Raw genomic sequence first — 14,233 nt, 5'->3', positions numbered from 1 at the left:
CCAGTGAATACTCTTTGAGAGTATGGAGAGATGGGGAGGGGGATTGCACTATATTACAGTATACAAGTGCTCTGTTCTGCTGAGCCAACTCTCTTTGACATTGCACCATCTTCTATGCAGGCGATTACAGAGCAACATTTAGGTCACCGACAGCAAGGTTGTCATTACTGAGAGCTATGTATGGTATCTGACAGAGAGAAAGCACACTGTTGTTCTCTGTTTTGCTGTTTAAATCAAATCTTGTGATGACATGCTTAGTATAGGTTTACGTGCTTTAAGCCCATGTCAGTATGTTTCCTGGATCTCTTCTACATCTGCATTGTGCTAATAGTCCATGGGCCAGACTAGATTGTGATAAAAACTGCACTTTATATGTAAGCAAACTTTTTATACCGCATACCACCTCAAAAAACAAAAATATCACGGGAAAGATAGCATTATATTTACTGAAATGTATTTAATCTGTCTGGTAATATTTTGGCTATTCCTCTGCATACAACTAGAGGGAGCTCATGTACCACCCCGGGAACACGTACCATAGTTTATGAACCAGTGTTCTACGTCAAATGTTTTTTTAAGGGTTCTGTCTTTCGCTAATATTTTTGAATGTTAAGCATTACTGAGCAGCAGCTTGTCACTGTAGTCAACTCATGAAGTCAACCACACATCACAAGATATGCCGCGTTTTTTGCACCCTCAAATTCATCGTTTTCTATGTAACCGCGTGGCAGCTGTGCTCAAACACCAGAGCGTTGTGCATGTGTTGTTGTTCCTGAGCACCCTTTTTTTCAGCTGCGCCCAAGATAAACCAAATTCAACTTTTGGAACGCAGCAGCGCACACTGCATGTCATGTGACGAGAAACAACCAATCACAGCTGACAGATAAATATCAATCAGTGATAAACACAGAAAAGTTAATCATTCTGGTGCAGAGCTGTCAAAACCTTTCATCAGTCCCAGGGACAATATAACCATACACATAAACAGTGCCTGGAACAAGACCAGCTCTGCACTCAGAATTTGAGCTAAATAGGCTATGATAAGGTGACTGTAAGGGTTGCTTATCAACTTCAGATGCAACCTGCCGCCGTGCTCATGAAAGCTGGCTCAAAAAAGGCATAAAAGTAGCGTCCACCGCCCGACCTCGCCTAATTAAAGATCTTAATTAAATGAATATTGGAACAATTTTTTTATCCCAGTTATACAATAAAAAGATTGATACCCTCCTGCCTGTATGGTAAGGTATGAAGATACCGCCAGCAGGTTAGCTTAGCATAATGACTGGAAACAGAAAGACACAGCTGGCCTAACTCCATCCAAACATTAACAACATCTGCATCTTCCTACCAGCACTGCTACATATTGGGTTTGTTTGGTATAAAAACAAATTACGGTTTTGGGAGGGGTTTTACGGTAAGGAGACTTCAGATGACAAACACAAAACATGTTTCTCAAAATGTCAAACTTCTGCTTTAACTTGTGAGGAGTCTTACTTGATGGATTTTATCCACTCCTCTTTCTCCTCCGGCGTGGGCGCCGATATCCTGTACACCACGTGGTTGCCCTCGACAACACGCCCATCTGCCTCCGTCTTGCAGGCTTTGATCACCTGGCCCTTGTGGTTGGGGTTATAGAGCTCAAAACAGTTCTGGAGGACGGACAAAGAGCAGAGCATCAATTATGTGCTACTGTGAGATTTGACTGCATGCTGATCGAGACATTTACGTACAATGTAAACACACAATAAACACAGTAACAGAGGAGAAGAGGCCGTTGATGTATGATCTAAGGGTGAGGTCTCTAATGAGGCAACACTCACAGGTTTCCTGGGCTCCTCCACCTCCCTGATGCTGAGATTCTCCAGTGGGATGATCCCACGAGGCTCCTTGTCCTAAAAGAGAGAGGGATGAGAAGGAGAAACATGAGAGGGCACAGAAAAACAACCACATAAATACAAAGACAGAGAACAACGGATGGCAAAGCAGGAAGCAAGACAAAGAAAGTGTTGCATTTAAAATCATAAAATGAAGATCAGAAGGGAACAAACAGACAGACTGAAAAAAGAAAGAGAAGAGTAAAGGAAAAAAGAGGATAAAATCCTCTCTGACACGTTTTGCTAGTGTGGAAATCAACCTTGCCCCCCCCCACCCCCCGCCCTCACTGCTCTTTAACGGAGCAGATAATGTGTGTGTGTGTGTGTGGAGCAGTCGGACGAGAGGACGGGACATAATGATAGTGTCCCGAAGGATAATACCAGAGTAGAGACAGGACAGTGCTGATGTAGCAGCTAGCAGGGACAGTGAGGCAATGATAAAAATCTTCAACAACGCATATATAAACTTGTTCTTACAGAGAGTGACACTGTGGATAGACAAAAGAAGAAGAAAATACAGATGAATAAACGCTCTCTGTTGCCAGACACACACAAGCCTGTCTGGGGTAACCTTACACAAGTGCCAGACATAACTGACAACTGATGACCACTAAAGGATTTGCTAAACAGCAGCTACAGTAGCAATTACAAGACACTGAATTTCCCTTATTTCCAAACATTGATCTGCCTTCTTAGAAACAAAGGTGCTGACTAGAGCCATATAGGGTTCTTCAGCTTGTCAAGAGAACCCTCTAGGCCAAAACACACCGGCGGCGTCATATGACGGCGGCATCATTGATGCGAGTCAAGTGCCGCCCCCAACACACACAAAAAGCGTCGCGCTGCGGGGCTTTTTCAAGGGCGGTGACGCTGGAAAAATAGGACAATAGCGTAAAGTGCCGCGGTGCGGCACATCGATGCGCGTCGAGCTGCCGCCGGTGTGGGTTTGTAAGTAGAAAATAATGGGGGCGGCTGTTTTGACGCGCGTCGTACGCTGCTGGTGTGTTTTGGCCTTCTCTGTTTCCTGATTTTTTTAAAGGTTTCACCTGGAACTTTTTCAGAGGGTTCTACCTTGAACCCAACATAAAGGGTCCTACATAAAACCATCACTGCCTTCTAAGGCAGTTGTTCCAAACTTATCGGTTGTGGGTCCATTCTGAAGGGACCGCAAGTGAGGCGCAAATGTTTCAAGTTTGTTATTAAACACACTTTGAAGACAAGCAAATTTCCCAATCAGAGCTTTTATTTTGAAGTGGAGTTTCTTGCTGTAGAATCAGTAACTAACGCACAGCTACCTGACAGAGACAGCAAACTAGCTCAACAACTTGGCCAAACGCAGCAATGACTCCAATGACTATGTTAAACTGTGTGGACCTTGAACTAATGACTAAGCAGAAATCTGGACCCCATGGCTGGACCAGTTGGGAACCACTGTTCTAAGGGCTTATTTAAGCTCAATGTTAAATACGGAGACGAAGACAGACGAAGCCTTCTGTCCATTGAAACGTGGTCATTTCATCCGTATTTGTGTATGTTTTCTGAAAGCCTACAGATACGGATAAAACAGAGTAGTACCACTGGAGATCGTGGACGCAGTGTAGCATAGTTGTAGCAAGATATGACCGCAGGAGGCGACGAGGAACTTTACATAATGGCGGAATGGAACAAATCAGTAATAGTAATATATAGGGGGAATAGTGAAAAGAATTCTCCATCCACATGTTGGGAGGTATATAATCGCCGCACAGACCACCGCTGTCTACAACACTGCCTTTGCTTAGAGGTAAAACAGTACGACCTTCTCCACCATCTCCTCATTTGTTGTTTTGACTCTGTCCTGCCATCTACTGGCTGCATCTATGCAATCATACAGGACGCATTGAAGTGTAAAGACAGTGATGTTTACAGTGTTTGAAACAGGAAGTACAAATGAGCCTTAAGGGTGCTAACATGAACCCATCCAGGAGGTTCTACCAAAAAACCCTTTTATATTCCAAGGGTTTCATCTAGTACCCAACTAGGTGGGCTCTAAAGTTAGTAACTGATAACATTACCCATTGATCTCTCTCCCCCTAATCATGATTTAAGTTTAACAGTTCAGCCTGGGGCCAAGTGAACCACGTCCAGCTGCCTTGGGACTCTTGAGGCTCCTAAAGGGCCAGGGCTGATGTGGTGCAGTGCCAGTTCTTAAGGGGGTGAAGATTTTGTGATGTCACTACTACTGCAGCCTTTACTGTTTCAGTGATGCAGGGTTGGGAACCAAATCACGGTTACAAATTAGAGCCGAATACAAAATGCCAAGTATCAAGTACTCGTTAATGGCATGAAATGATGGTAAATATATCAGCTATGGCAGAACACAAGTAACATGGAATGATTAAGAGGATTCCAGGGACATCTACATTTAAAAGTAGCATTTTAAACATGGGATTAGATCTAAATATTTGAGGGCTTTCAATGCTTTCATCAATCCTTGAAGAAAAAGGGTTCTTTGGATGAAAAGGGCTCTTAATGGACACCTGTGTTGTACAAAGAACCCTGTCTTCAAAGAATGGTTCCTTAGAAGCAAATTATTCTGCCCAGATCCTCGGCTTTTGAGAACCCTTATTTTTTAGAGTGTAGATTTCCCCCGATGCATTATAATCCCGGGATTTGTCATGGTACCCCCAAATTCTTAAAGGTCCTGGATTTGGAAACCAGACAATACTCATGAAGCGTATTTTCTTCATGTCTTCATCCGTAGACAAACAAACAAACACAGAAACCGGCACAAATCGCCAAGTGGCACTTTACAGATCAAAACATCATCTTAGTGTGAAACTCACTGTTGTGTATTCAAAGTAGTAGAGGCAGTTGTCGGTCAGGATGAACCACCGTCTCTTCCAGGTTTTCACTCGGCCCCCTGACAGGAAGAGGAAGAGGAGACAGGAAGTCACACAAAGGCAACAGTGACAGACTGGCCGTCTCCCATCAGGAAAGAGAGCCGGGATGTGACACTCATTAACGAAGCTGACCCACATCCATTCTTGTGAACAACTGTGTAAAATTAAATAGACTTTATAGAGCACCTCAGGAGGTGAAGCTGTGGTCTACCAATCGGATGGCTGTGCTATCGCTGGATAAGTGCATGTGAATGCTTATCTGATGAGCAGGTGGCATGTTGTACAGTAGCCTTGGCCACCAGTGTATGGATGTGTGTATGAATAGGCTGAATGGTACTTGTGTTGGCTGAATGGTTGCTAAGACGAGAAAAGCATTATATAAATGCAGTCCATTTACATAAAGTAGTACTGTATGGATATCTGCTGCGAACTCAGACCTACAGATCTGTTATGAGTCATGACGAAGGACCGAACAATACATTTTTGTGTTCACAGCTGTAATTCAATTTCCTGTGTAAGACAGGCTGCTTATTATCAACCACATGATCGTGTCATGTGGCAATTAGGCACATGTTAACACTTAATAAGCAGTACGTCATTGAAAAGAAAATTAGTTTTCAAAAGTTTATGTCGTTTTCTACGACATGGCCGACCCGACATGTAGAGGAAGGTTTAAAATTGACAACACACTGTATGTTACTTCTTTTGTTTTTAATTTTTTGTAGCACCCAGTGATGGTACATTTTCCTAAAATGAAATAAAATTTGCACTTAACTTGATCAAAAATGTAATAATATGTCCTGATATTGTAATAACACTGCAAAACAATTGTACCATAAACTAAAGAGACATTAAATATCTAATCCTAAATCGCATATTAAAGCTGTGTTGTTGTAATGATGGGTCACCATTACTAGATCTCTCATAAGTAGTAAATCAATAAATTAGAATAACTGAACTCCTCTCTACCCACTTCCTGCTTGTTCTTACCCTCCCAGAGTTATTTAAGGAGTTTGGTTGTACTGTTTGAATGTATTTATGAGGTTTATATTTGGGTTTTTAAACTCCCCTCTACTAATGCAGAAATTTCATAAGGTCAGGCAAGGTAAGGAAACACTTTATTCAGCAAGAATCATTGCTGACTTAGATGACAAAGAACATTTTGTGGAAACTGACACCATTGTTTTGCCTTCATCGCTCCCTTGCATTACTTGCCTGCATTCATTTATTAGTGGGTTACTTTACCACTGATAGGTGTTTCAGCTTGATGCATCTTTGCCTTGTAACAACATACCACTTACCATTCGTTATAAATTTGAAATTCTACATTATACTTCCACATTACATTTCCAAATGTGAAATCAGTGTCAAATATTAGTGTTTTCAGTGGGCAAAAACGTAGACTGTTGAAAATAATGGACAAAGCTAGTGTGATGTAACCCATTGGTTTGTGGACTCCCATTTTGAAACCTCGAGATTAGCATTTCAGCTATCACCATCTTGGATTTTTGGAGCCAGAAGTGACCATATTTGGTGAAGAGGGTGGAGCTGTGCAGGAGCGAGGGGTGGATCTGACTCACAGACTGCATAGCTTTAAACCTTAATTAAAACAAACAGGTGAGTTACATAAAACCATCATCACCATCATCCTATGTGCATCTGTCATGAATGTTACAATTAGCTTCAGAGACCCTGACTGTTTTTGTACCAGGCTTTAAAGTCAGACATTTTAACATGGGGGGTCTACGGGATCAACTCGCTTTTGGAGCCAGCCTCAAGTGGCCATTAGAGGAACTGCAGTTTTTGGCACTTTTGTGTTGTCAGCCCCGGAAGTCATTTCTACTGTAATTTGTCATCCTTGGGGGTTGCTGCTTAGGCGTATATAACATTAACAGTGTTGTAAATTTAGTATACCTGAACACTTTACATTTCTGAGAAAGAAAACATACTTTTTAAAAAAATATATTACATGATGAATAATTGTTTTTTTTATATCAATAGTTAAAAAAAACCCCTGACCCACCAAAGGAATTACATTATTGGTAAAAAATGTTATTACAGCATCCGTCAGGTCCAAGACTCCAGGGCTGAAAAATTAAGCCAATGAGAGGTAGGCCTACCAAACACTGCAGTTCATTGCATGGCCACTTGAGGTTGACAAGTCCGTGTCCATAGACCCCCATGTTAAAATGCTCAAGTTTGCAGTAGAAATAAACACGTTTACAGCCTGGTACAAAAGGTTTTGGTGTCTATACCTTATTTCAATATTAATGACAACTGTACAACTCACTCGAGTGACAGGCTGTCTGCCGATAGTCAGATCCACCCCTCGCTCCCCCATAGCTCCACCCTCTCCTCCAAATATGGTCACTTCTGGCTCCAAAAAAGCAAGATGGCAACGGCTGAAATGCTGAACTCGAGGCTTCAAAACAGGAGTTCAAAAACCAACTGCTGACACCACAGTAGCTATGAGGGTTACTTTTATAGTGTATAGTCAGGACATATTACTACATTATTGGTTAAGTTATTACATTTTTGATCAGGTTAAGTGTAAATTTAATTCAATTTTGAAGAAATTATTACATTATTGGGTGCTACAGGGCTTTTTAATGTGTTCTCTCCATGTTTTAAACACTGTTTCAGGTTTATGCTGCTGTGGCTGGATGCTCAAAAGTGAACCTGCAATAAAGACAAAGTTCCCTTTGACTTTCAGAAACATGCAGGCAAGCCAGTTTGAGGAAAACTGAATTGTATGCGATTACAATCAGACACCACTATCTCTCCCAACTTTCATCTTAGTTAAATGATGACTCACGCAACTGATAAATTATTGCTGACTTTGCTTATTCATTTTTAAAAGGTGACAAGATAAAACCCTGTCGGCTCCCAGGAGAGGGGAGCAAACAGCACTTGATATGGAACCTAACGTGGCACCTAAAGCACCCCTGAAGGAACACACATGTAGACATGTAAGCGCAGAAACACACACAAACCAGACCCCAGAGCAAGTTCACCACCTCACGTGTTAACTTGTGCAAACAACATCCAAAAAAAGCAGAGAGCGAGAGAGGGAGACCAAGCACGAGCATCCAACACGTTGGTTTGAAGCAGAATTTAGCCTCTGGCAGTGACTGCAGTGTTGGAGGAAAACACCACTTGCTGACACTGAGGAAGCTCTCCTGGTGGGAGACGCATGAACGATGTGCACATGCAGGCTGTGAGGAAGACATTCAAACGCAAACCTGGGCTCACACACACACATGATCCACAACATGAAGACGTGCACATGAGCACAAGCACTGTCTGATCATTTCCTGTGTGGGCGCCTTGACCTAACATTCCTGATTAGTTTCTCTCTATACTAACCATCCCTTACGGTCACAACACTTTTCACTGCAGCATTTCCTTCCTGTTTTCATGGCGCCTCACATGCGAGCCTATATGGGCCACACGTAATTACAAAAGCTCCGGGTTCCCTTACATTTCAATAGACTCTGGCTATTGAATTAGCGTGGCCAAATTTCCGCTCGGCGCAGAGAGAGATTTGCTAAAAAAGGCATTTATTCCTTCACATCCTCCAGGGTTTATTTTTAGAGAGTTAAATTAGAAATATTATAGAAAGAACTGGTGCGGGAAATGGCTCCAGGGAGGAACCGTACTAGAATGTAATCATGTTAGGTCTGTGAGCCACAGTGGGGCTATTTGCATTCATACTCACTAGTTTGATGAGACTAAAGAGACGTTACAGAGCGTGAGAGGAATGTGCGTGGTCAGAGCCAGGTGTGTGTGTGTGTGTGTGTGTGTGTGTGTGTGTGTGTGTGTGTGTGAACACTGTAATAAAACTGATCACCTACAGTGTGTTTGCCCTTTAACCTTTGACAAACAGTATCCAGGCTATTAAACTGTTTCATGTTCAATAATAAATCAACCTCTAACAACAATTAAAGAGCTGAAGAAAGCACATAAACTGTCTTTAATGTAGTGTGAACTGCAGAGCGAGGGAGCAAATCAAAAACGTGTAAACAAACAGGAACAAATGGTAAAAAAAAAAAGTGGAAATAACACCAAAAACTATATTACCTCACTGGGAAAGCATACAACCACATCCAATCTCTGGCACACACACACAAGCTCACACAGAGCAAATAATTACAGTGTGTGTTCTTTCCCAAACTGCATTAAGATGATTGTGTAAACATTACAGATGCACAATAAAACAAGCAATTTTCATACTGTAAAATGTTTTTGTTTTTTTTATAAGGCGTGATCGTGCAGTGAGAATGTGCACAAGTTAAACACTCCAGACCTTACAAATACATGGCTTTCCGAGCCAAGTGGAAATAAAAAGTGTGTGTGACGGCCCTCCACCACAGAGGTTGTGCCTCGTCTGCTGACTGGGCAACACACTCTCACTCTGACCTCGTCACATATTGACGTTTGGTCATGAACCTTCCTCGTCCACATATGATGTTCTGGGACACCGTGTCAAGTTCTGCCTGTTACATGCATTGTCTTCTTTCAAAATACACTTCCGTTTTCACAGGAAATTTAATGTTTACATACAGTCTCTTTCAAAATAAACGCACTACGTTAGTACAACACCGCAAATTGACTTTTTTCCTTCAACAACAAAAACACGTGGTTAGGGTATTAGGAAAAACATGGTTTGGCTTTCGAATCTTAGGGGACACAAACACCAGTCTCTCGGGTGAAAGTCAGTGTTTGTTGGACTTTAACTTTCGTCCTTATCCTGCTGCATTTCCCCCTCACACCGCTGGGAGTTGTTAAACCATAACGGCAACTGGCTGTGTATCATGCGGACGTTAAAGGACGCCAGTTTTCATTGCTTTCTGATGCCACACGTCACTGCCCAAGTGCTGGATTTCGACAACTTCGAGTAAAACTGGGCTTGACTAGGAGCACCTGCACCCCCAGTCACTATATAAGCTGCCACCTCCTTTTGGAGAGACGCTCTCTATACATTTTTTTGGACTCTTTTGTTATTTTTCTCCCCACAATCTCACCATACTTCTAACACATCCTCTCACTGACACTACTGCCCTAACTGCCATCCACATCCCATATCTTGCGCTATTTAATTAGAGTTCTTGTAAATCAATCAGTTAATTTAACTACATTCTTAGTGTCTTTCGGTGAAACACCTACACATGATACATGCAATAATGTAAACAGCCTGTCTCTTTATCATATTCTCCTTCTTTTATATTGTTTTGTGTTTTTATACTGTTTGCTTACAGTATTGCTCTTTGTTTTGTACAGTTTATTTATAACACTGAGCTGTGTTTTTCTTTTTACTGATAGGTATACCTATATATTGCTTTGTGGTTTTTTTTCTACTGATGCTTCCTGTTTGCGCTGTCCCTCTGCTGCTGTGATGTTACAGATTTCCCCACTGTGGCACGAATAAAGGATGATCTTATCTTATCTTATCTTTCCCTTCTTGTCAGTGGCCCTCCGAGCTGGTTATGACATACAGTATGTAACCCTGTTTTCAACGGCATGTAAGAAGGCAAGGGACACGAATTAGCAACTTAAAGGTTACACATAAATAAGAATAACAGTTGAAGTGCTGTAGATAAAAAGAAGGTGTGTACAGGTTTCAGAAAGTTTACTGCTTTTAAGACCTTTCCAAGATGATTTTTAACTGAATTTAAAACCTATATAGGACCTATATAAGTGGGTATGGGCAGGCTTTATGTAGGAGTTTTGTTACTAGAATGACTTCAGTTATTATACATTTGCATGTATAAAGTAAAAACATAGCATTAGCTTCAGCTGTAAATTTAAAGATTCCGAAAATGTGGACTTTGATGCAGACAAGCTCGACTCATTTGAGGGAAAGAAATTAAAAGATGGATAAATTAAAATAGATGAAATGATTGTGGCGATTAAGACCTCACAATTTCAAATTTAAGACAATTTAATGACTTTTAAGGCCCTGATATTTATAAAGAATTGAATGTAAGACATTTTAAGAATCTGCAGGCCCTGGATAATAAAACTGATGGAGTAGTAATACTGAAACTTAATTCTGCAACTGCCTAAAATAGTATAGCAAATTTATTTCACCTAAAAGGATATAATTTAATCACAGTGTTCTTTACAGCTCAATTAGGCAATGTAAACTTATAGTATTAAAGAAAACCAATGTATAATCTTACCATATAATGACGAAAACTCTGTCCATGTGTCTGTCTGTCTGTCTGTCTGTCTGTCTGTGTGTCTGTTCCACGTTTTTCTCCTCACTGACTTGGTCAATCCATGTGAAATTTGGCACAGTGGTAGAGGGTCATGGGAGGATGCGAATGAAGCAATATTACATCAATTGGCCAAAGGGGGGCGCTATAGCAACCGATTGAAATCGCAAACTTTGAATGGGTATATCTCATGCCCCGTATGTTGTAGAGACATGAAATTTTGCACAGAGATGCCTCTCCTCATGAGGAACAAATTTGCCTCAAGAGCCCATAACTTCCGGTTATATAGATTTTCCACCATTTTGGATTTTTCGAAAAACACTTAAAATCGATCTCTTCCTAGGAAGTTTGACCGATCTGCATGAAACTCAGTGAACATAATCTAGGGACCAATATCTAAAGTTCCCTCTTGGCAAAAGTTGGAAAACTTACTAAAACTGAGCTTCTATAAGGCAATGAATATTGTGGAGGGCGTGGCTCATCACATAAAGGTGTATAACATCTCAAGGGTTTCACCCATCACCACACAACTTTGTAGGCATATGACCACACGTAATCTGAGGGGACCCCTCCATTATTGACCCCATCAAACAAAATGGGGGCGCTAGAGAGCTAATTTCTTATCTAGGCCTAACCGCCATATTGACTTTTACTAAACTTGTTAGATGTGTAGAACAGGACGCCTCAAGGTGACTGGAGAAATTTAACTCTAATTGGCAACTGGGTGGCGCTATAACAACAGAAAAATACTTAAAAATTGCTAAAATGCAACCGATCACTGTGGCTCCCCTGTGTCCGAATGTTTTTTTTTCCTAATATTTTTGGTATGACTAAGTCATGGTATGGTATGCTGTACATAATCACGGAAACTGTCAGTGTGTCATTCTATCAGTCAGTCATTCTGTCTGTCCCACGTTTTTCTACTCACTGATGTGGTCAATCTATGTGAAACTGCACATAGGCATTGAGGATTGGCATAGGTAGAAGGTGACAAAGTTACCAATGGGTATGGACTAGTATATATAGTAATTACGCTCACAAGAATGTAAAAGACAATCTTATCTGCAGTCTATGATGACATCATTCATAAACTTACTTCTGATCAATGGTATTAATTTTATTCTGATCAATGGTATTAATTTTATTCACACTGGCAGCATTGGTTTATTTCTGTGTGTTTATATCATCTCTTTTTATTTTACCTTTATTGTGAACCTCTCTGATATTTGCTGATGATACATATTTCTGCCAGTGATGATTTATATGAGTAAATTATAATATGGGTGCTATAAAGAAGCACAGCCAAACATAGTTTCCATGCCTGATGACTGCTGGTCTGGCATTGTTGGAGAATTTGGGGAAAGTGAGTCAAATTGCATGTCATCATGCGATCATTTCCGATCCTACTTGGATCTTCCTCAGGTCAAAAACTACAAGTAGGATTGAAATGCTGTCCTGATATTGTGGCATGAAGTGTTCACTCATCACTTTTTTCCTTCATGTACGCTATTTTTAGCACCTTGCACGTCTGCGATGTGCGTACAATTATCTATTCCACCTCAACAAGGTTCAGAAATGTACCTGAGAAAAACTGATGTGTTGGCACAAACGCTACAAGATGCTATTAAACTTTCATCTTAAAGTCTAGATGCATAAAACTGTGTATGCATGGCAGAATCCAAACATTGTCTTGATGTAACAAGTGTGCAGACATTAGTTTTTTCCTCCAAGTTAACGAATATCACCCTTATTTGTTACACAAAATGTTTAAATGGACTTGCTCCGCAGCCATTCTGCAAATACATCGAGAGATTACGGGCTTTAGCAGATCCACCAGAGCAGCTTGAAGTGGCAACTGTGAGGCTCCATCCTGCAAAACATTTTTTGCTCACACAGCTTTTTCTGTGAGAGGAACAAAGTCCTGGAACTCACCACCTGATCCCTTGAAATTTGCTGCAAACTCCACCACTTTTAAGAGCGCTAAAAAATCCTGGTTAATTTAGCAGCAAACTCACACTCATGTCTAGTTTTTAAATGTTTGTAATGTGTGTTTTATTGTGTCTTGCTCACTGTCCTGTCTCATAAAGCCCTTCTATGGATGGGTGTTGCAAACTAGGGATCGAGTTCGCTATGTATACTGTATCTGACCCTATCAAAGAAAGCATAAATAAATAAATGATGTGATGATCTGTTCCATTTCATTGCATCTAAAATACGACACTTCAGCATCAACTGAGAGAGCACGAGTGATATTAACCTCTCTCTGTCCTCTTGTTCTCCATCGCCAGTGAGAATAAAGCCGCAGTTGTAGTGAGGATAACTGGGAGAGTAACCAAATAAAGCCATCCAGGGTGTCTTGCATTCCCTCAGCAAGGGGAATGTGCGGAGACACACACACACACTAACCTAATTTAAGTAGCCAGCCCTCTCTGTCTGGGTTGAAGAACGTGTGCGTTAGGTCGTTCCCATCATCCTCTGGGATCTTAAAGGGTTCACTCTTGATGCTGTCGTAAAGATTCTGGACGGAGAGAGAATTAAAAAAGAGAGGAAAGGTTATGGGACAGAAAAACTCGCATTATCACTTTCAGGCTCCAAACATTCAACCCAGCCTTCAGACTAACATTAAACAAGACATTGACAGATTCTACTTCGGTGTCAGAGAGTGAGAGACAATGATTCATACCTCAACGACTGTGCAAGATGACAAACAAAGTGTCTTTTTCTACTTAAAAGAAGCCAAGAGCACATTAGTAAAGACATCAGCCTACAGTGTGTGGGTAGATCAGCTTGCTTTTTTGTGTGTTTCCTTGAGAGATCACGAAAGATTATTAGCATCAGTATCTGGGGAGACAATCTAATTCTGCTGAGCAGCAACATCTCAATTAGCGAAGCGTGACACTGCTTCGCATGGCGGGGGAATTCATATAGATTTCTCTTTCCGTGCACACTGCACAGGATACATTTGTCATACCTAACGAACTAATAAAGTCAAAGCTCTTACCCTGAGTAGCTCCTCTGGGAGGTCTCCCCCCTCATTGATCCCTCTGTTCATGGAGATGAAGCGCTCCACAGGGGGTTTGTCTCTGACGTTGGGATTGTGCAGGCTTGTGTTCAGCATAATGATGGCAAATGATAAGACGTAGCAGGTGTCTGTGGAGGTAATTATGCAGCGTTTGTCATCGGGACACATAGCACGAGCCCACATGTGTCTGAGTAAGAACATGTTTTCTTGCTTGGAGTTTATGGACTAGTGTGAAAA

General features: G+C 41.2%; 1 protein-coding gene across 3 annotated transcripts in view; it reads right to left on the bottom strand.

Annotated features, from left to right (window-relative positions):
- Positions 1-14,233, bottom strand: part of cyth3b (cytohesin 3b) — a 57,891-nt gene that overhangs the window by 3,686 nt on the left and 39,972 nt on the right. For all 3 annotated transcript variants that reach the window (XM_049562453.1, XM_049562454.1, XM_049562452.1), the window contains exons 8-12: positions 13,976-14,124; positions 13,381-13,492; positions 4,700-4,776; positions 1,821-1,892; positions 1,495-1,649 (exon numbers count right to left, since the gene is read on the bottom strand). In XM_049562453.1, the coding sequence (XP_049418410.1) occupies positions 1,495-1,649; positions 1,821-1,892; positions 4,700-4,776; positions 13,381-13,492; positions 13,976-14,124 (565 nt within the window). The remainder of the gene's footprint in view (positions 1-1,494; positions 1,650-1,820; positions 1,893-4,699; positions 4,777-13,380; positions 13,493-13,975; positions 14,125-14,233) is intronic.

The sequence above is a fragment of the Epinephelus fuscoguttatus genome, linkage group LG19 (genome assembly GCF_011397635.1).
Source record: "Epinephelus fuscoguttatus linkage group LG19, E.fuscoguttatus.final_Chr_v1".
In the NCBI taxonomy this organism is placed as follows: domain Eukaryota; kingdom Metazoa; phylum Chordata; class Actinopteri; order Perciformes; family Serranidae; genus Epinephelus; species Epinephelus fuscoguttatus.
Note: the sequence above shows the minus strand (reverse complement) of the source record. Positions and strands in the feature narration are given on the sequence as shown.